General features: G+C 42.2%; 1 protein-coding gene across 1 annotated transcript in view; it reads right to left on the reverse strand.

The window, feature by feature from the left end:
• nup88 (nucleoporin 88) overlaps nucleotides 1-23,354 on the reverse strand; it is a 46,491-nt gene that overhangs the window by 16,818 nt on the left and 6,319 nt on the right. The window contains exons 2-9 of the mRNA XM_068007919.1: nucleotides 20,378-20,547; nucleotides 19,048-19,173; nucleotides 15,776-15,862; nucleotides 14,582-14,746; nucleotides 13,099-13,285; nucleotides 11,094-11,244; nucleotides 9,605-9,703; nucleotides 3,606-3,696 (exon numbers count right to left, since the gene is read on the reverse strand). Of these exons, the coding sequence (XP_067864020.1) occupies nucleotides 3,606-3,696; nucleotides 9,605-9,703; nucleotides 11,094-11,244; nucleotides 13,099-13,285; nucleotides 14,582-14,746; nucleotides 15,776-15,862; nucleotides 19,048-19,173; nucleotides 20,378-20,547 (1,076 nt within the window). The remainder of the gene's footprint in view (nucleotides 1-3,605; nucleotides 3,697-9,604; nucleotides 9,704-11,093; nucleotides 11,245-13,098; nucleotides 13,286-14,581; nucleotides 14,747-15,775; nucleotides 15,863-19,047; nucleotides 19,174-20,377; nucleotides 20,548-23,354) is intronic.

Consider the following 23,354-nt stretch of genomic DNA (forward strand, 5'->3'; position numbering starts at 1 on the left):
TACTGTATTATATTCACAGTCCTCCTCACTATAACTATACCCCACAATTTGGCGTCATCAGCAAATTGTGATATTGTACTTTCGATTCCCGCGTCCAAATAACTTATATAAATGGTGAACAACAGTGGTCCCAGCACTGATCCCTGTGGAACGCCACTTTCCACCTTCCATCAGTCTGAGTAACTACCTTTAATCCCTATTCTGTTTTGTAACCAGCTTGCTATCCATTCTACTGCTTGTCCCTGACTCCATATGTTCTGACCTTAGTCGTGAGTCTACTATGCAGTACTTTATTGAAGGCCTTTTGAAAATCCAAGTATATTACATCTACTCCATTACCCTTGTCTACTCGTTCCGTTATTTCTTCAAAGAATTCAATAAGGCTGGTCAGGCATGACCTTCTCTTTTGATCCGTGCTGACTATTCTTTATTATATTTTTAGTTTCTGGATGTTTTTCTATTACAACTTTGAGTAAAGATTCCATTATCTTTCCTACCACTCACGTTAAACTAACTGGTCTATAGTTCTTTATTACCACCTCTGGCTTTTATATTCTATACCTCTTGAGATAAACCTAAAATTCCATTTTTATGGCCTTATCAACTTGAGCTTCTGCCTTTAATGTCCTGTGAACCTGCGCCCCCAAATCCCTCTGCTCTTCCACAGCACCGAGCCTACTTCCATTCCTACTTTTCTCCAATCTTAATAACCCTTTTCAGTTTCCTTTCATCTTCCAAAGAAATAACTATACCTCCTATTTTGGTATCTTCTGCAAATTTCAATACCATTCCTTCTAGGCCTATATCCAAATCATTAACACACAATGACCAGAAGTGGCCCCAGAACTGAACCCTGTGGGAACCACTGCCGACTACTCTGTAAAACTGCCATTAACTCCTACTCTCAGTTTTCTCCCTCCTAACCAATTTTTAATCCAGTTTGTTATCCTGCCCCTAATTCTAAACCCTTTAATCTCCCTAATAGTCGCCCATGTTAACTTTGAGAGGTTAACTTCGGTCCAACTATTAAATAAGGTGATGCAGGCTGCTACCCTAAGGACTATTAATGCTTTTATTCTCACTCACTGCTTTACTGACAGTATCATCAGGCTTCTCACAGTCAGTATGAAATCCACACATGCTAGAGATTCCACAGGTTGGCAGTATTGTATTCCTGTTGAGAAGTTCTCACCTTTGAATTTAAATTGGCTATGCAGTGCCTGCTTGGCTAAAAGTTAAAGAAGACAAATCTCAGCAGGAATAGAACCAAGTAAGTTTTTAAACTTTGTGAATTTTGCACTCTTCAGGATTAGCAAATTTAGCGCTGGAAAATGGAACACCTTCCATACCTAGTATCAACATCAAGTACTTCCAAGTCACATATGATATTGTTTGATGCAGAGTATAGATCAATCTACCCTGTCCCAACCTTACAAGAGCACTCCCCATTGCAGAGGCAGTTTTCAAAAGCAAAATACTGCAGATGCTGGAAATCTGAACTAAAAACAGAAAATACTGGAAAAGCTCAGCAAGTCAAGTAGCATCTGTGGAGAAAGAAACAGAGTTAACATTCTGACGATAAGTCATCAACCTGAAACGTTAACTCTGTTACTTTCTCCACAGATGCTGCCTGACTTGCTGAGCGGAGGCAGTTTTGCTCTGAGTCCACACACACTAGGAACTGAATTCAGATAGTTGAAACTTATAATGAATACTAGTAAAGGGTTCACAGGGAAAGATGGTAATGATGCATTTATGCAACAGCCTTTTTGACTGGCAGGTTACTGAACTGTAGGTGCAATGTAAAAAGATTAAATTAAATTTAATTGATATATATTAATAACCTGGACTTGGGTATAGAAGGTATACAACTGCAAAGTTTGCAGATGGTCATAAATATAAAATAGTCGTTGTTAATAAAATAGGGAATTCAGGAGAAATTCCTTTACCCAAAGAATGGTTAGAATGTGGAACTTGTTACCACAAGGAGTAGTTGAAGCAAATAGCATAGATAAGGGGAAGCTAGATAAACACAGGAGGGAGAAAGGAATAGAAGGTTATGCTGATAGAGTTAGATAAGTAGGGACGGAAGAGGCTCGTGTGAAGCATAAAAAACGACATGGACCTGCTGGGCCGAATGGCTTATTTCTGTGCAGTAGTTTCAATGTAACTCGATGTGACACGAAACCCAGAAATATAGTAAACAATGTGGAGGATGGTAACAGACTTCAGGAGGACAAACAGACTGGTGAAATGGGCAGACACATAGCAGGTGAAATTTAATACAGAGAAGTGATACATTTTGGTAGGAAGACTGAGGAGAGGCATTATAAACTAAATGGTACAATTTTAAAGTGGGTGCAGGAATAGAGTGCACATACACAAATCTTTGACGGCGTTGAGAAGGCTGTTAAAAAAGCATATGGGATCCTGGGCTTTATTAATAGAGGCACAGAGTACAAAAGCAAGGAGGTTATGGTAAACCTTTATAAAACACTGGTTAGGCCTCAGCTAGAATAGTGTGTTCAATTCTGGGCACCGCACTTTAGGAAGGATGTCAAGGCCTTAGAGAGGGCGCAGAAGAGATTTACTAGAATGCTACCAGGGATGAGGGACCAGTTATCTGGAGATTGGAGAAGCTGGGGTTATTCGCCTTAGAACAGAGAAGGTTAAGGGGAAATTTGATAGAGGTGTTCAAAATCATGAACGGTTTTGATAGAGTAAATAAGGAGAAACTGTTTCCAGCAGCAGAAGGAGCGGTAACCAGAGAACACAGATTTAAGGTGATCAGCAAAAGAGCCAGAGGCGCCATGAGAAAACATTTTTTTTTTTAACGCAGCGAGTTGTTATGATCTGGAATGCACAGCCTGAAAGGGTGGTGGAAGCAGATTCAATAACAACTTTCAAAGGGGAATTTGGATAAATACTTGAAGGGAAAAAAATTAGAGCTATGGGGAAAGAGCAGGGGAATGGGACTAATTGGATAACTCTTTCAAACAGCCGGCACAGGCATGGTGGGCCAAATGGACTCCTCTTGTGCTATAGCTACTATGGTCAAAAAGGTTATCTGTGCAAAGTTTTGTATACTATAGCTTCAATTTCCAAAATGTTGATAAGGCCAGACACCTCTGCTTCTGGAATGGCTTTGGTTACACTAGGAAAGGTATAATCTAGAGTAACTTCAGTAAGACCCCCTCAATTTTTCACAACCAACTGGAAACCCAAACAACTGTAAACAGAACAAAGAAAAATAAGCGACAGAGAGAAATGGGAAATGATAAAAACTACAAAATAAAAATATGTGGGATAAAAAGCCTAGCAGTGCTCGAGTGCAGGCTGATGTCAAAATCCTATAAATAATTTCATGAAAGGTGAGTCAGCCCAAGGCACACAGCTCCTAGGAACCAGTTATCAAGACAGAAATTTCCTGGCCCTCCTCCGTCTTGGCCAAAAAGTATGGCACAAAATCCAGGGAAAACCAAAACCATAGAAAAATGTTTGTAGTAGGTAAAACAAATAAACAGCTTACAACCTTAAAACAGTAACATAAAACCAGTAGTGCGTTTTCCAATTGTTCAGTAATGAGGAACAGAAGGTGATGGTACCTGCACGGCAGTGGTTTAGTGCACAGGATGTGTTCCACTATGCATTTCTGCTCCGCTGCCAACTCCTGAAGCCCATTTTTATCTTCTTCATCTATAGGCATAAAAAAAAGCAAAAGGTAAACCACTTTCCTCAGGAAAGAGGCTATATAAATTGTGCAGTACTCTTCTTAAAATGAAACTGCTGCCAAATAGTCACCTCTGGAAAGAATCACCCCCATCCAAATCAAAATCTCACTTTGATGCAAGAGTATGTAGCTACCTGATCTGTATAAAACCATGTCTCTTTAATGCTTCTTCTGGAGTAGAAAAGTACATCTAACTTGAGCCAAATTGTGGCATAAATGTGGAACGGCAATACTGATTACTTGACTACCACAGTTGTTCCAACTCTGCAATTCTCTGCTAATCAGAGCTTTGTTTTTCAGACAGTAACTACCATTTTGAACAATTACAGTCTGTAATAGATTCTGGTACTCAGCATCTACATACAATCAGTGTCTAAAAATGAGTTCCAGGAACAGATGACCGACTAATCAGCCACAACATGTTTTGGTACATTAAGTGTTTGAGATCTGAACAAATACTGCAGGTCATTCAATCTGCTTTTCGTGGTCTCTGCGGTTATACTGACATCAGTATTAAGGGTAACTCCTAATCTTGATCGTGCCACAAGGTGAAAGACTAGCAGAAGCCAGGAGCTTCCCTGGAGGAAGTTCCCTTCTTAAGGAGACTACCTAGACTAAAGCTGCCACCCCCAGCAGACCTTATCAACTGACCTTGAACATGTGGGTCTTTCTTCCTTTTCTGGCCTGTCTAGACCGGTATTTTGGCAGTTTTACCCATCACTCCTTCCCTGTCCATGGGTTGGCCAGTGGAGCTGAGAAACCAGCCATTGCCCTGTCAAAAGTGGATTTTTACCAGACAATCCCATCCTGAGAACACAGGAACAGTTTCTCCCACCATTTTGTGAATGAATACTTAATAGTGCTTCTGAAAGGAGATAAATTAACTTTTGTCTCAGATTGCTACTGATAACTTTCAGTTACTGGTTCATTAACTCGCAAATGAGATTAACATACCAATCCTCTCTATCTTTGGTGATAGAAAGGATGCTAGATCTTTGAGAATTAACCCGTAAAAATCCTGAACCCAAGTTCATATCAGGAACATATAGCTTAATCCAAAAATTCCAGTTCAAATAGTCAATGGTGAACAGCCTTAAAATGATGGCATCATAGCAGCTCCCAGGACAGCAAACACTCACTTGCACTATAATGCGCTGTTGGCTTCAAATAAGTTACGCAATGAGTGGAATTCTTCGTGTTGATATTGGTGGTGTCCTGAACAGTCCCTTGCCCATAGGGCACTTGGGTGCAATCTCATTGAACCTACAGGAATCGTGCCACTGTAAAATTGCAGTGCTCTGTCATGCTGCTGATTGACCATGGGGAAGTAGATGAACTTATCTGAGGAACATTAAAGTTGAGAACTGTTGTGACTTTTGCAGCCTCCGGCAGTGCAGTGTCTGTGTTGGAGACAGGCTTAGGTCAGATTGCAGAATGTGGAATAACTGAGTGACTGTTTACTTTCTAAAGCAAAGCCCTTACAAGCACTGCTCCTGGGACAACTGGAGACAAGAGCACTTTTGCCTCAGTATTCTGGTGTGGGGGCAATGGAAGGGCGGTTAGACCAGTCTGACATCCCTCTGTTGCTTCTCCAAAAAACAAAGATGGAGGAGAATTCCCAATGGGAAATCCATCGTGTCCCGTCTTAATAAGTGGGGCAAATGATAGCCAGACAATAAACGGCACAAAGGCAGATGTGAAAGAGGGTGACAACAGCAAAATATATCCAAAATCAAGGCAGAAATAAGGTTCATGGAAACACTAAAAATATAGTTGCTGGGCTCTTGAATGTGTTTCCACCATTCCTAGAGCACCTAGCAATCCTGGACACAAGTGTTATACGCAAACCAGTGCAAATCAGGTGAAATGGAAAAATATGACAAATGATATCACTGCTGTATTGTCCCCTTATTTGTGATCGTGGTGGAAAATTCTAGCAGAATGGAACTCCTGCCATCCTTCCGATCAGAGCTGCCCATTTTATGTTGGTAAAACAGTTTATGTTCCTAACAGACATTCCTGGTTAGAAAATCTAGGTTACTACGTCCAGTCATTGCAGAGCCGCAATCTATAAAGCGAAGAGAATGCTGATTATCTTGCCAAATAAAGTTGAGTACAAGTCTGAGGGAATCATGTTGAAGGTAGGTTGTACTCTTGAGGCTGCACCTTGAGTACTGTGTTCCGTTCTGGTCACCAAAACACAACGGAAACATAAAAGTCCTAGAAGCAATGTACTGAAGGGCCAGCAGGCTGATCCTTAGTGTCAGATTGGTTAACGGACAGAAAACAGAGAGTAGGAATAAACGGGCTATTTTCAGGTTGGTAGGCTGTAACTAGTGGTGCTGCAAAGATCAGTGCTTGTGCCTCAGCTATTTACAATCTATATTAATGACTTAGATGAAGGGACTGAGTGTAATGTATCCAAGTTTGTTGATGATACAAAGCTAGGTGGGAAAGTAAGCTGTGAGGAGGACAGAGTCTGCAAAGGGATAGAGAGAGGTTAAGTGATTGGACAAGAAGGTGGCAAATGGAGTATAATGTGGGGAAATATGAGGTTATGCACTTTGATAGGAAGAATAGAAAAACAGATTTTTTTTTTTTTAAATGGTGAGGAACTATTAAATGTTGGTGTTCAATGAGATTTGGATGTCCTTGTACACGAAACACAGAAAGTTAACATGCAGGTACAGCAAGCAATTAGAAAGGCAAAATGGTATGTTGGCCTTTATTGCAAGGGGGTTGGAGTACATTAGTAAGGAAGTCTTGCTGCAATTGAACAGGGCTTTGGTGAGAGGACACCAGGAGTACTGTGTACAGTTTTGGTCTCCTTACCTAAGGAAGGATATACTTGCCTTAGAGGCAGTGCAACAAAGGTTCACTCGATGGATTCCTGGGATGAGAGGGTTGTCCTATGAGGAGAGGTTGAGTAGAATGGGCCTATACTCCCTGGAGTTTAGAAGAACGAGAGATGATCTCATCGAAACATAAAAGATCTGAGAGGGCTTGACAGGGTAGATGCTGAGAGGCTGTTTCCACTGGCTGGAGAGTCTAGAATTAGGGGACATGGTCTCAGGATAAGGGATCAGCCATTTAGGACTGAGATGAGGAGGAATTTCTTCACTCAGAGGGGTGCCAATCTTTGGAATTCTCTACCCCAGAGGGCTGTGGATACTCAGTCGTTGAGTATGTTCAAGGCTAAGATCGATAGATTTTTGAACACTAGGGGAAATCAAGGAATATGGAGATCGGGTGAGAAAGTGGAGCTGAGGTAGAAGATCAGCCATGATTTGATTTAATGGCGAAGCAGGCTCGAGGAGCCGTATGGCCTACTCCTGTTTCTTATGTTCTTATTAGAGGGCTGACTAATGAGGAAAAGTTAGAAAAATTTGAAGTCTTCATCCTTGAAAGGATGTGAATGAGAGAGGACATTATTGAGGTAGAAAGATACTAAGTAGGATAGAAAAAGGTTAATTAAAATCCTATTCAAGTTGAACCATGACAATGGGATACATGTATAAACCAGCAAAAGGCAAATTCAAGACTAATGTCAGGAAGCACTTCTTCATACAGTGTGATCAACTCCTGGAATGGGCAGGATAATGACTCCCAAACTCTGAAATCATTCACGAGGAAGTAAGATGATGAGATGGAGGTGTGGGGAAATTTGTAGGTTTCCAAGTTAAGATGAGCTACATGGGTCAAACGGTCTATCTTCATCTGTTTTCACTATGGAGAAGGACGATGTAGACATAGAAATACGGCTGGGGGACTGTGATATACTCGAACATATTAACATCAAGCGGGAGGAGGTATTGGCGGTTTTAGCAGGCCTAAAAATGGATAAATCCCCAGGCCCGGACGAAATGTATCCCAGGCTACTGTGTGAGGCAAAGGAGGGAGATTGCGGGGGCTCTGTCACATATATTCAGAACCTCTCTGGCCACAGGGGATGTGCCAGAGGACTGGAGAACCGCTAATGTAATACCATTATTCAAGAAGGGGAGTAGGGAAAAACCGGGGAACTACAGGCCAGTGAGCCTAACATCAGTGGTAGGAAAATTATTGGAAAAAATTCTGAAGGACAAAATTAGTCTCCACTTGGAGAAGCAAGGATTAATCAGGGATAGTCAACATGGCTTTGTCAAGGGAAGATCATGTCTGACTAATTTGATTGAATTTTTTTGAGGGGGTGACTAGGCGTGTGGATGAGGGTAACGCAGTGGATGTGGTATACATGGATTTCAGTAAGGCCTTCGATAAAGTCCCCCACAGGAGACTGGTCAAGAAGGTACGAGCCCATGGAATCCAGGGTGCCTTGGCACTTTGGATACAAAACTGGCTTAGTGGCAGAAGGCAGAAGGTGATGGTCGAAGGTTGTTTTTGTGACTGGAAGCCTGTGGCCAGTGGGGTACCACAGGGATCGGTGCTGGGTCCCTTGCTGTTTGTGGTCTACATTAATGACTTGGATATGAATGTAAAAGGTATGATCAGTAAGTTCGCTGATGATACAAAAATTGGTAGGGTGGTAAATAGCGAGGAGGATAGCCTCAGTCTGCAGGACGATATAGATGGGTTGGTCAGATGGGCGGAACAGTGGCAAATGGAATTTAACCCGGAAAAATGCGAGGTGATGCACTTTGGAGGGACTAACAAGGCAAGGGAATACACAATGAATGGGAAGACCCTAGGCAAGACAGAGGGTCAGAGGGATCTTGGTGTGCAAGTTCACAGATCCCTGAAGGCGGCGGAACAGGTAGATAAGGTGGTAAAGAAGGCATATGGGATACTTGCCTTTATTAGCCGAGGCATAGAATATAAGAGCAAGGAGGTTATGATGGAGCTGTATAAAACACTGGTTAGGCCACAGCTGGAGTACTGTGTGCAGTTCTGGTCGCCACACTACAGGAAGGATGTGATCGCTTTGGAGAGGGTGCAGAGGAGATTCACCAGGATGTTACCAGGGCTGGAGCGCTTCAGCTATGAAGAGAGACTGGGAAGATTGGGTTTGTTTTCCTTGGAGCAGAGGAGGCTGAGGGGGGACATGATTGAGGTGTACAAAATTATGAGGGGCATAGATAGGATGGATACTAAGGAGCTTTTTCCCTTCGTTGAGGGTTCTATAACAAGGGGACATAGATTCAAGGTAAAAGGCGGGAGGTTTAGAGGGGATTTGAGAAAGAACTTTTTCACCCAGAGGGTGGTTGGAGTCTGGAACTCACTGCCTGAAAGGGTTGTGGAGGCAGGAACCCTCAACATTCAAGAAGCATTTGGATGAGCACTTGAAATGCCATAGCATACAAGGCTATGGACCAAATGCTGGAATATGGGATTAGAGTAGACAGGGCTGATGGCCGGCGCGGACACGATGGGCCGAAGGGCCTCTATCCGTGCTGTATAACTCTATGATATTGTGCACGCCTGCAATCAGCCTCTGGTGGCAAGAAATGGCAACTACACCAGGGAAAAGGCCGTTCGGCCCAACCAGTCTGTGTCAGTGTTTATCCTCAGTCGTCCTAATCCTGTGTGCCTTCTTTATCCTTGATTTGAAAGCTTGCTCTCTTCCTTAGCTTTCTTGTTGAGCATTTTCTCTCTCGCAGCAGGGGAGAATGTATTGCAAAGTAAAGTGAGTGAGCAGCAATCAAGGTGCCGAGTAAAACACAGCTTCTGTAAATTTGCTGTTTTACAGCCTTCAGCGGGAGAGCAGTGAACCTAACAGAAATGCAGTCCAGCTTCCACAATACTATGGAAGATCGTACTTTTTAAAAAAAAATTAACATAGATCACAAAATCGATCCACACCATTTCATTTTTAAAAGCAGTACTGATGGCAAGACTTCTTTTTTAATAGGAAGGAACCCGAGATTATAGACCTACCTGAGCTGAGGAATTGTTCCAGTTTGTTGACCCAAGTCAGCCCAATGCTGTGTACACCAGCTATGTGTGTGCAATGATATCGTGTTGGACATAACGGATCTAAAATGAGAACATTATTTAAATGAATGGCAGCCACTACTCTTCACTGTGGGTACAGTGAAACAACCTTGGCACAGATCTAAATCATATACAGATGGTGAAACATCTGGCAAAAAAAGGCTAAGCAATATCAGCCTCTCATGCAAATGCACATTTATTTAAATATAACGGAACAGGATTGGAAGCTTAATTCTATACATCATCAATTTTTTAAAAATTCATTCATGGGATGTGGGCGTCACTGGCGAGGCCGGCATTTACTGCCCATCCCTAATTGCCATCGAGAAAGTGGTGGTGAGCCGCCTTCTTGAACTGCTGCAGTCCGTGTGGTGACGGTTCTCCCACAGTGCTGTTAGGAAGGGAGTTCCAGGATTTTGACCCAGCGACGATGAAGGAACGGCGATATATTTCCAAGTCGGGATGGTGTGTGACTTGGAGGGGAACGTGCAGGTGGTGTTGTTCCCATGTGCCTGCTGCTCTTGTCCTTCTAGGTGGTAGAGGTCGTGGGTTTGGGAGGTGTTGTCGAAGAAGCCTTGGCGAGTTGCTGCAGTGCATCCTGTGGATGGTACACACTGCAGCCACTGTGCGCCGGTGGTGAAGGGAGTGAATGTTTAGGGTGGTGGATGGCGTGCCAATCGAGCGGGCTGCTTTATCTTGGATGGTGTCGAGCTTCTTGAGTGTTGTTGGAGCTGCACTCATCCAGGCAAGTGGAGAGTATTCCATCACACTCCTGACTTTTGCCTTGTAGATGGTGGAAAGGCTTTGGGGAGTCAGGAGGTGAGTCACTTGCTGCCGAATACCCAGCCTCTGACCTGCTCTTGTCGCCACAGTATTTATATGGCTGGTCCAGTTAAGTTTCTGGTCAATGGTGACCCCCAGGATGTTGATGGTGGGGGTTCGCCGTTGAATGTCAAGGGGAGGTGGTTAGACTCTCTCTTGTTGGAGATGGTCATTGCCTGCCACTTATCTGGCACGAATGTTACTTGCCACTTATCAGCCCAAGCCTGGATGTTGTCCAGGTCTTGCTGCACGTGGGCTTGGACTGCTTCATTATTTGAGGGGTTGCGAACGGAACTGAACACTGTGCAATCATCAGCGAACATCCCCATTTCTGACCTTATGATGGAGGGAAGGTCATTGATGAAGCAGCTGAAGATGGTTGGGCCTAGGACACTGCCCTGAGGAACTCCTGCAGCAATGTCCTGGGGCTGAGATGATTGGCCTCCAACAACCACTACCATCTTCCTTTGTGCTAGGTATGACTCCAGCCACTGGAGAGTTTTCCCCCTGATTCCCATTGACTTCAATGCAGTTACATTTACTGTCTGGTATCCAGTTTATCATCTATATAACTAGAGATGTAGGATTACAAAAGAAGACTAGACCATACCTTTGTGCAATGTGATTGGGCAGGAAAAATCTGATTGCAACTGTTCATCATCATCACCTGTTGCCAGCTTCAGGGTTAATTCCAGTTCCACACATTCAAACACATACAGAGAAGGAATAGGCTCACACCTCAGGTCCCAAGATCCACTAGCCTAGAGTTAACATGAAGATAATAAACCTTCAACTGGCTAAATTGTTAGAACGTTAACTACATACACAGATAGAAACTTTGCAATTAGTCCTTTATAATGAAAGTATACTTTCTGTACAAGATCAGATGGGGTACATGAAAAATATCTTCACAACTGTAAGCCACAACTGAATTGTGGCAGCCTTTCAATGTATTTCATGGGTGGCCATATAAACCTTATTAGTCTGAAGATACTTCAGATACCGTGACTCCTTAGCAACACAATTACTGTTTGCACTGGTTATCTTACCACATTATGCTGTAGTTTGCTCTTGTTGTTTTATCTGTGTCTTTATTTTTATAATTTTGTTTTTGAAAAGAGATCATACAGTCATAGAGTCATAGAGTTATACAGCACGGATAGAGGCCCTTCGGCCCATCGTGTCCGCGCCGGCCATCAAGCCCAGTCTAATCTAATCCCATATTCCAGCATTTGGTCCGTAGCCTTGTATGCTATGGCATTTCAAGTGCTCATCCAAATGCTTCTTGAATGTTGTGAGGGTTCCTGCCTCCACAACCCTCTCAGGCAGTGAGTTCCAGACTCCAACCACCCTCTGGGTGAAAAAGTTCTTTCTCAAATCCCCTCTAAACCTCCCGCCTTTTACCTTGAATCTATGCCCCCTTGTTATAGAACCCTCAACGAAGGGAAAAAGCTCCTTAGTATCCATCCTATCTATGCCCCTCATAATTTTGTACACCTCAATCATGTCCCCCCTCAGCCTCCTCTGCTCCAAGGAAAACAAACCCAATCTTCCCAGTCTCTCTTCATAGCTGAAGCGCTCCAGCCCTGGTAACATCCTGGTGAATCTCCTCTGCACCCTCTCCAAAGCGATCACATCCTTCCTGTAGTGTGGCGACCAGAACTGCACACAGTACTCCAGCTGTGGCCTAACCAGTGTTCTATACAGCTCCATCATAACCTCCTTGCTCTTATATTCTATGCCTCGGCTAATAAAGGCAAGTATCCCATATGCCTTCTTTACCACCTTATCTACCTGTTCCGCCGCCTTCAGGGATCTGTGAACTTGCACACCAAGATCCCTCTGACCCTCTGTCTTGCCTAGGGTCTTCCCATTCATTGTGTATTCCCTTGCCTTGTTAGTCCCTCCAAAGTGCATCACCTCGCACTTTTCCGGGTTAAATTCCATTTGCCACTGTTCCGCCCATCTGACCAACCCATCTATATCGTCCTGCAGACTGAGGCTATCCTCCTCGCTATTTACCACCCTACCAATTTTTGTATCAGCGAACTTACTGATCATACCTTTTACATTCATATCCAAGTCATTAATGTAGACCACAAACAGCAAGGGCCCCAGCACAGATCCCTGTGGTACCCCACTGGCCACAGGCTTCCAGTCACAAAAACAACCTTCGACCATCACCCTCTGCCTTCTGCCACTAAGCCAGTTTTGTATCCAAAGTGCCAAGGCACCCTGGACTCCATGGGCTCGTACCTTCTTGCCCAGTCTCCTGTGCGGGACTTTATCGAAGGCCTTACTGAAATCCATGTATACCACATCCACTGCGTTACCCTCATCAGAATGACTCTTCTGCCATAAGAATAACAGGTGTGACTACTGCGGCATTTCGCATTGATTACGATGGACTGGGGACATGACAGCATTACCATCTCAATCATTTCACTATACGATAGGCAGCAGACGGTTGAATGGTGAAGCCATTTTTGTGGGCGGGGTGGGGAAGAGGAAGAAGAAAATACTAGTCGAATATACTGGCAGACTACCAAGATCTAGATTAATCATAAATCCCAACTTTTCTCCCCCAAATTCTCAATGTCCATATTCCATCTTACCGTCTGATCCTCCTCTTCTTCCCCCTCAAGAACCACACAGTGGTATAGCATGCCGGATTGTGTCGCAATAACCAGAATGTTGGGGGCACAGGGGAGGCATATTATTGCACAAGCGTCATAGCCATAATTATCCTCAGCAGCCGGGTGCATCGGCAGAGGACCCAGTAATCTCCCAATAAGTCCAGTGCTAGGAGAAAAGATTGGAATAAAGCTTAATGTCACGGTTATGTTGCACTAACAAGGATACCTTTATTTTCACCTGAGACACTGGAGAGTCAGAGCAGCTCTATTACAAGTGTAAAAGACACACAAGTCGCGAGGGTCACAAGTATGAGCACTTTATGAACTTCATCCCCTCCAATGCATTAAAAAAAACGACTAATTTTAACATTGTCACAAATTTTGGGTCTCCTCCAGACGTTCTCTCGGTTACTTTCACAAGGACCCACGGCCCTTACGATCCAGAGTTTACTTTCATTAATATCTAGGCATATGTTAATGAGATCCAGAGGGTGTAACAATAAAACCCCCTTGCTGTATGGATGGGAAACATGTAATCCTCCGCACACGTCCTCCAATCTTTTGAAAGGTGGGCAGATTTATACATTAGTGAGACTAGGTTGGATACGAGTCAAGTCACTTTATTTTACAGTCAATAAGGGATGGTACCGTTATCTAAAATCTCACTTTAACTTAATGTCAGTTCTCCCTTGTAATCAAGAAAATAATAAACCATACCACACTGTCCTGGGTAGTGGACCAAATAACATTTAATTGAAGTCCTATCACTGAATCAGACTAAGGCTTGCCCTGAGCCTGACTGGCATAAGTCTTTACCCGTCTCTCTGAACAGGCCTTACCAACTGACCCAGAACATATTCTACTGTTCTTTGGTTTCCCCTCTGGACAGAAAGTTAAGGGCTTGACCTCTGACCCCTTCACTGTCAGAGTTGGCCAGACCCAGGAGACATGCTTTGTACGCATCAAGTATGTTCCCTCCCAATATCACGTATCTGAGTCGCCATCAGGACAGTCTGAAAAGTGGTAACAATCTGGGTAGATAGGTAGATCGTCAAGGATAAATTGCTGGCTCATTAACTTCCAGGAGGTCTCATTAACATACCAATCCCCCCCACTTTGTCCCAGCAGCTACAGTTCTGTCTGTGCCAGAAAAGATGGAGGACCTTTGAGAACAAGCCCTCAGAAATCCTGAGCCTCAGTACATATCAGAAACATATTTTAACGTAAACCAAAAATATCTCCTAGTCTGAATGGTCAATAGTCCCTGAACATTGTAATTAAATATGATTAATAAAAATAGCTAGCAATAGGAATCAGGCAAATAACTCCAATCCAATACTGGGGCCATTAAACATCATCTTATTTCTGATGCCTATTTTTTCTCTACAGCGCTATCCCTTCTTCCCCATTTATATCCAGACCAGTGCCATGCTCTGTAGCACACCTTTTACAGATTGATTACCTTTTGTGGGTAAGATTGAAGTATATTAAGAAGGTCTCGCCATTTTCATACAGGATGTACAGTGGATGGACTCGAACCTCTCCTTTGGAACGATGCCCAGGAGCAGATATCAAAGGACCAAAATCAAAGGCAACTGCGATTTCACCCAGTGATGCTGAATATGATCTACAGTGGAACAGTTAGCAAACTTAGTGTGCAAAAAAAACACTACTTCTTTTCTAAATAACACAATAATTTAACAGAAAAGGACTGGAAGAACTTGCATTTATAAAAGGACTTTATCATGTTTTAGTCCAAAGAAGGACGCAGTTCTAGTCTAGAAAATGAAGTGGGGCAAGTAGATGATCCAAGGGCAGGGGAATATCTAAGAAACAGTGAACCATAACATAATTAGGTTCAATATAAGAGTTGAAAAGAAGAAACAGTCAGAGTTAAAGGAACTTGACTGTTAAAACAGCCAATTTAAAAATAAAAAGGGAACTAGCACTTTTGGCAGCACTTTTGCCTTTGAGTCGGAGGTCATGGGTTCCAAACATGCTGCAGGACTTAAGCGCATAATCTAGACTGACACTTGCAGTGCTGAAGGCCTGCTGCATTGTCAGCGGTGCTATCGTTCGTATGTGACGTTAAACTGAGGCCATCTGCCCTCTCTGATGGATGTAGAAGATCCAGTGGCGTTATTAGACGAGCAGGGAGTACTCCAAGTGTCCTGGCCAAAATTTATCCCTCAACCAACATCATCAAAATAAATTAACTAGTAATTCGGCTCATTGCTGTTTGTGGGACCTTGCTGCGCTCAAATTGGCTGCCGCGTTTGCCCACATTACAAGTGACTGCACTTCAAAAGTACTTCACTGGCTGTAAAGTGCTTTGGGATGTCCTGAGGACGGGAAAGGGGCTATATATAACAAGTTCTTTCTTCCATTATAAAAATAGATAGCTTACACCATCTGTTACTTGGTATTTTCAGTAGAGACAGTTGAGAGGCACCTTTAGGGGATCACAAGGTTAAATAGGCCAATGATAAGTTAGTAGTTTGGGTCGTGGCGGGTGAGGAGGAACAGGTGGAGACTACAAATTGACCAGACAGTAATTATTTCTCATTTTACGGTATACAATTCCTATATTTAAGAAAAAAAAGACACACAGGAAAAATAATTTCGGTGTAACTATCAAAGGGGTGAATATTTTTACCGTGTTGCTGGTACAATATTTCCCTCCTCACTCTGAGTAAGGCAGAACACCTTCACTGGAGTCTGTGGTTGCTTTAAATCGTAAAACCTATGATGAGAGAATGTCGATTAGTAATGGTTGGAGAACAATTAAATATCTACTTCGGCTGCACTGTCTTAATATTTTTTTCTTTCATCTAGGGTGAAGATGTTATTGTTGAAAACACTTTCCATTTCAGAGACCCATTGACAACATCAAATTCTCCCAGGTCATTAAAGAATGCTTCACGGCAGAGTAATCCTGCCTGCTACTCTGCCTCAATAACGTGTTTCTGTCCCAAGCACAGGAGAACACCTCCTCCTGTAGTAGTGAGACATTCTTCCATTTCCCACACCAACTGAAATGAAAAATTGGTACAGTTTTCTGCTGTAGGCCTACGTCCACTAGCCAGGACACAGTGGCACATCCTAGAACAATAAGTCATGGAACCAACCAGGGAACAGGCTATTTTAGATCTTGCATTGTGTAACGAGGAAGGGATAATTAGTAATCTCATAGTAAAGGATGCCCTGGGGATGAGTGATCATAATGTGATAGAATTTCACATTGAGTTTGAGAGTGACGTACTTAAGTCAGAAACTAGAGTCTTAAACGTAAATAAAGCCAATTACATAGGTATGAGGGGCGAGTTGGCAAAGGTAGACTGGGAAATTAGATTAAAGGGTATGACGGTACATAAGCAATGGCAAACATTTAAAGAAATATTTCAACATGCTCAACAAATATACATTCCATTGAGAAGTAAAAACTCCACGGAAAAAGTGATTCACCCATGGCTAACTAAAGAAGTTAAGGATAGTATTAGATTAAAAGAAAAGAGGCCTATAATGTTGCCAAGAAGAATAGTAAGCCTGAAGATTGGGAGAGTTTTAGAAACCAGCAAAGGACGACCAAAAAACTGATAAAGGGAGAAAATAGAATATGAAAGCAAACTAGCAAGAAATACAAAAACAGATTGTAAGAGCTCCTACAAGTATGTAAAAAGAGTAGCAAAAGTAAACGTTGGTCCCTTAGAGGCTGAGACAGGAGAAACTATAATGAGGAATAAGGAAATGGCAGAGACGTTAAACAAATATTTTGTATCTGTCTTCATAGTAGAAGACACAAAAAGCATACCAGAAATAGTGGGGAATCAAGGGGCTAATGAGAGTGAGTAATTTAAAGTAATTACTATCACTAGAGAAAAAGTACTGGAGAAGCTAATGAGACTAAAAGCTGATAAATCCCCCAGACCTGATGGCCTACAACCTAGGGTTCTAAAAGAGGTGATTGCAGAGATAGTGGATGCATTGGTTATGATCGCCCAAAATTCCCTAGATTCTAGAACGGTCCCAGGGGTTTGGAAGGTAGCAAATTTAACCCTGTTATTCAAGAAAGGAGGGAGAGAAAAAAAACAGGGAACTATAGACCAGTTAGCCTGACATCAGTCACCGGGAAAATGTTTGAATCCATTATTAAGGAAGTGGTAACAGGGCACTTAGAAAATCATAATATGAATAGGCAGAGTCAACATGGTTTTATGAAAAGGAAATCGTGCTTAACAAATTTATTAGTTTTTTGTGGATGTAACTAGCAGAGTAGATAAAGGGGAACCAGTGGATGTCGTATATTCGGATTTTCAAAAAGCAGTCAATAAGGTGCCACATAAAAGGTTGTTATGCAAAATAAGGGCTCATGGGGTTGGGGGTAATATATTAGCATGGATAGAGGATTAGTTAACGGACAGAAAACAGAGAGTAGGGATAAACAGGTCATTTTCAGGTTGGCAGACCGTAACTAGTGGGGTGCTGCAAGCATCGGTGCTTGGGCCTCAGCTATTTACAACCTATATTAATGACTTGGATGAAGAGACCGAATGTAATGGATCCAAGTTTGCTGATGACACAAAGCTAGATGGGAAAGTAAGCTGTGAGTAGGACACTAAGAGTCTACAAAGGGATATAGACATGTTAAATGAGTGGACAAGGTGGTGGCAGATGGAGTATAATATGAGGTTATTCACTTTAGTAGGAAGAATAGAAAAACAGAATATTTTTTAAATGATGAGAAATTGTTAAATTTGGTGTTCAAAGAGATTTGGGTGTCCTCGTACAAGGAACATAGAAAGTTAGCATGCAGGTACAGCAAGCAATTAGGAAGGCAAATAGTATGATGGCCTTTATTGCAAGGGGGTTGGAGTACAAGAGTAAGGAAGTCTTACTACAATTGTACAGATGTAAGGAATCTTATAACACCAGGTCATAGTCCAACAGCTTTATTTGAAAATCACAAGCTTTCGGAGGCTTTCTCCTTCGTCAGGTGAACAGGGCTTTGGTGAGACCACACGTGGAGTACTGTGTACAGTTTTAGTCTCCTTATCTAAGGAAGGATATACTTGGAGGCAGAGCAACAAAGGTTCACTAGATTGATTCCTGGGATGAGAGGGTTGTCCTACGAGGAGAGATTGAGTAAAATGGGCCTATACTCTCTGGAGTTTAGAAGAATGAAAGGTGATCTCATTGAAACATGAGATTCTGAGGGAGCTTGACAGGGTAGACGCTGAGAGGTTGTTTCCCCTGGCTGGAGAGTTTAGAACTACAGGGCATGGTCTCAGGATAAGGGGTCGGCCATTTAAGACTGAGATGAGGAGGAATTTCTTTGCTCAGAGGGTTGTGAATCTTTGGAATTCTCTACCCCAGAGGGCTACGGATGCCGAGTCGTTGAGTATATTTAAGGCTGAGATAGATAGATTTTTGGACTCTAGGGGAATCCAGGGATAAGGGGATCGGGCAGGAAAGTACAGTTGAGGTTGAAAATCAGCCATGATCTTACTGAATGGTGGAGCAGGCTCGAGGGGCCGTATGCCCTACTCCTGCTCCTATTTCTTATGTTCTTAAATGAATAGAAACACAGGATTCTTATAGCCACAGGTTTTCATCTCATCAGTCTGACCTGGATTTGCAAGGGTTCTAATGAAATTCCAAACTGTCTATGAGGAAGGGGGAAAAAGTGGAAAGCTGCTAAATAACAGAAATGTTTCATTCCTAAAAGATGGAATGAAAGTTTTCCTTCGATGGTTGTTAAAGGCTTTATGTTATATTAGTTTAGACTTTCTGAATCTGAAGCTCTGAAGTCTAGACCGATGGCTGAGTGACTTAATGGAGGAGTAGCCTAGCTACAGAGTACCAGTATGAATCAATGCAACTTTTATATCAAGCAGTTCATCCAGTGATCATACAGATACAGTACATTACCTCATAGAATTATCAGAAGTCAATACGGCAACATGTGGCTCCTCAGTTTCACTGGGGTACCAAGCAGCATCTCTCAGCGTCAGCGATGTCGAACTAGTAAAGAATCTTTCTGCTATAGGGACTGTTCTGCAAATGCAAAAAGAATCAGCTTAACGTTCACAATATTTTGTCCTTTGTAACAAACTATGATTAAACAGAATATAAATATCTTGACAGTTTTAATGAGCACTGTTGTTTCTCACTCAGCACAATGAACTGAACCCACAAATATAAACATGGACAGATCGGAAAGCATTTCAAGCAGTCAATACGTGGACATTGTTCAGATAAAGCCACAATCTGAAGCTTGAGCAGGAAATGATACCATTTTCAGAGTTACATCTTTGAAATATCTTAGCTTGTTGAACTAGTCCGGATTGACACTGTATTTGGACATTTCATCAAGTTTATTTGATGGCGGTAGCATCACCAGGTTCTAATCATTGCAACTATTTTAGTAAACTAGACTTAAAATTCAATTTTAAAACGTACAGTCTAAACAGAATACAACAGAGAGATCCAAAGACTGATTTAGTTATTTGTTTTATGACAGTCCACTTGTGTACTTTACAGCAGAATCCTAATTTTCTGGAAAAGAAAACAGATTCCACTCACATCTGGTAAAATGATTTCGGAATTTGCAATTAACCACACAAGTGATTTTTTCTTTTACTATGTAAATTACAGTAGTGTGACATATCCAGTTAAAATAAGTTTATATGTACAGGCCAAGATATGCAAATAGGATATGTAAAACTTACACCACTCACGACAGTCCAGAATGTTTGCCATTTCTTGTATTTCTGAATAAATTATACAAATAAGAACTGGGATAAAGGGAATGAGAGAGAGAGAGAGAGAATAACTAATTGAGTTTGGATGGAATCCATAGATCAAAGAGGGCTTTCTCTGACAAGGTTCATTACATTGTTGCTATTTTGAGGGTAATTCCAATTGCATGTAATTTTTGCAATGCACTTAGAAACCAAAGGAAAATGCTGTCCCAGCAAATTTTATTGGGTGACATGTGATCTTTATGAGTGAACTGCAGAAACAAATTGATAAATATATAAAGCTAACATTAGTTCACAAGTTGTGCTTTTGATATTCTCTCTAGTCCTCATGGCACTGTCTGCATACTTCAGCAGAGTATAAAATTCGGCATTAAATTGTTTTCCATCAAGTGCTGGACTATCATGAACATAGAATAACCATGACTTTATTTGGAGTGGTTTCACCTCTGCAAAAAGGAGCAAAAACAGAATGTCGAAGGAATTATACAAAGACTCACAGACAATTGATCGTGGCTTTCCCACCCTCAAATTCGGACCTCTTGCCCCATCGCTGTGGCAGCTCCAACACCATCATTCCTTTAGTTCCAATCAGTAACACGTGATGCTGCGTTGGACTGAGCAGAACTTCATTAACTTCAAACAAGGGTGGATTTATACATAGTAATGTCTGCAGGTGAATAAAACCAACAATGAATTAAAACTTTTATAATGTGAAGCCAGTGCATTTATGTGGCATTGTACGCCTCTCAGAAACATCTTAAAGGACTGCATAAACAATGAATTATTTAGAATCATAGAATGGTTACGGCACAGAAGGAGGCCATATGGCCCATCGAGCCTGCGCCGGCTCTCTGCAAGAGCAATCCAGCTAGTCTCACTCCCCTGTTCTTTCCCCGTAGCCCTGCAAATTTTTCTCCTTCAGGTAACTATCTAATTCCTTTTCAAAAGCCACAACTGACCCAGCTTCCACCACCCTTTCAGGCAGTTCATTCCAGATCATAACACTCACTGCGTAAAAGCTTTTTTTCCTCGTATCACCTTTGGTTCACCTTACATCTGTGTCCTCTGGTTCGCGATCCTTCCACCAGTGGGAGCAATTTTTCTTTATTTACTGTGTCTAGACCCTTCATGATTTTGAACACTTCTATCAAATCTCCTCTCAACCTTCTCTGCTCCAAGGAGAACAACCCCAGCTTCTCCAGTCTATCCATGTAACTGAAGTCCCTCATCCCTGAATCTGTTCTAGTAAATCTTTTCTGCACCCTCTCTGAGGCTTTCACATCCTTCCTAAAGTGCGATGCCCAGAATTGGACACAATACTCCAATTGTGGCTGAACCAATGTTATAAAAGGTTCAACATAACTTCCTTGCTTTTGTACTCTATGCCTGTATTTATAAAGCCCAGGATCCCATATGCTTTCTTAGCCTGTCCTGTCACCTTCAAATGACCTGTGTACATATATCCCCCAGGGCTCTCTATTCCTGCACCCCCTTTATAGAGTTGTGCCCTTTTAATTTATACTGCCTCTCCTCGTTCTTCCTACCAAAATGTATCACCTCACACTTCTTGGCGTTAAATTTCCTCTGCCACGTGTCCATATATTCCACCAGCCAGTCCATGTCCTCTTCAAATCTATCACTATCCTCCTCATTGTTCCCTACACTTCCAAGTTTTGTGTCATCTGCAAATTTTGTAATTGTGCCCTGTACACCCATGTCCAAGTCATTAATATAGATCAAGAAATGCAGTTGTCCCGGTACCGACCTCTGGGAAACACCACTGTACACCTTCCTCCGGTCTGAAAAACAGCCATTCATCATTCCCCTCTGTTTCCTATTACTTCGCCAATTTTGTATCCATGTTGCCACTTCCCCTTTTATTCCATAGTTTCAATTTTATTGGCACTTTATCAAATGCCTTTTGGAAGTCCATATACACATCAACCCTCTTTGCTGCCTCATCAAAAGACTCAACCAAGTTAGTCAAACACGATTTGCCTTTAACAAATCCGTGCAGGCTTTCCCTCATTAATCCACACTTGTCCAAGTGACTATTATTTTTGTCCCAGATTATTGTTTCTAAGAGCTTCCCAACCACCGAGGTTAAACTGACTGGCCTGTAGTTGCTGGATTTATCTTTACATCCTTTTCTGAACAATTCTCCAGTCTCCAGCACTACCTGCGTCTAAGGAGAATTGGAAGATTGTGGCCAGTACTTCGGCAATTTCCACCCTTACTTCCCTCAGCAACCTAGGATGCATCCCATCCGTACCGGGTGACTTATCTACTTTAAGTACAGCCAGCCTTTCTAGTATCTCCTCTATCAATTTTTATCCCATTCAGTATCTCAACTACTGCCTCTTTTACTGTGGCCTTGGCCATATCTTCTTCCCTGGTAAAGACAGATGCAAAGAGCTCATATTAGTACTGCCATGCCCTCTGCCTCCATGTGTATATCTCCTTTTTGGTCCCTAATCAGCCCCACTCCTCCTCTTACTACCCGTTTACTATTTATATGCCTATTGAAGACTTTTGGATTCCCTTTTATGTTAGCTGCCAGTCTATTCTCATATTCTCTCTTTGCCCCTCTTATTTCCTTTTTTACTTTTCCTCTGAACTTTCTATACTCAGCCTGGTTCTCATTTGTATTAACAACTTGACATCTGTCATACACTTTTTTCTGCTTCATCTTGCTCTCTATCTCTTTTGTCATCCAAGGAGCTCTGGCTTTGGTTGTCCTACCTTTCCCCCTCATGGGAATGTATCTAGACTGTACCCAAACCATCTCTTCTTTAAAGGCCGCCCATTGTTCAATTTTGCCTGCCAATCTGTGAATCCAATTTACCCGGGCCAGATCCGTTCTCAACCCAATGAAATTGGCCCTCCTCCAATTAAGTGTTTTTACTCTAGATTGCTCTGTGTCCTTTTCCATAGCTAATCTAAACCGTATGATACTATGATCACTGTTCCCTAAATGTTCCCCCACTGATACTTGCTTCACTTGACCCGCTTCACTTGACCCACCTCATTCCCCAGAACCAGATCAAGCAATGCCTCCTTCCTCGTTGGGTCGAAAACAAACTGATCAAGAAAGTTCTCCTGAACACACTTCAGAAATTCTTCCCTTTCTTTGCCCTTTACTCTATTACTATCCCAGTCTATATTAGGGTAGTTGAAGTCCCCCATTATCACTACTCTATGATTCTTGCACCTCTAATTTCCCTACAAATTTACTCCTCTATATCCTTCCCACTAGTTGGTGGCCTATAGAATACACCCTGTAGTGTAATGGCACCAAATAGATTCTATCCTTGACCCTTCAAGACATCCTTTCTCTCCAGCACTGCAATATTCTCCTTAATCAATACTGCCACCGCCCCCCTCTCCTTTCTTTCCTTCTCTGTCTTTCTTGAACACATTGTATCCTGAGATAATTAGTATGCAATCCTGTCCTTTTTTGAGCCAGATCTCCGT

The sequence above is a fragment of the Heptranchias perlo genome, chromosome 28 (assembly GCF_035084215.1).
Source record: "Heptranchias perlo isolate sHepPer1 chromosome 28, sHepPer1.hap1, whole genome shotgun sequence".
Lineage (NCBI taxonomy): Eukaryota > Metazoa > Chordata > Chondrichthyes > Hexanchiformes > Hexanchidae > Heptranchias > Heptranchias perlo.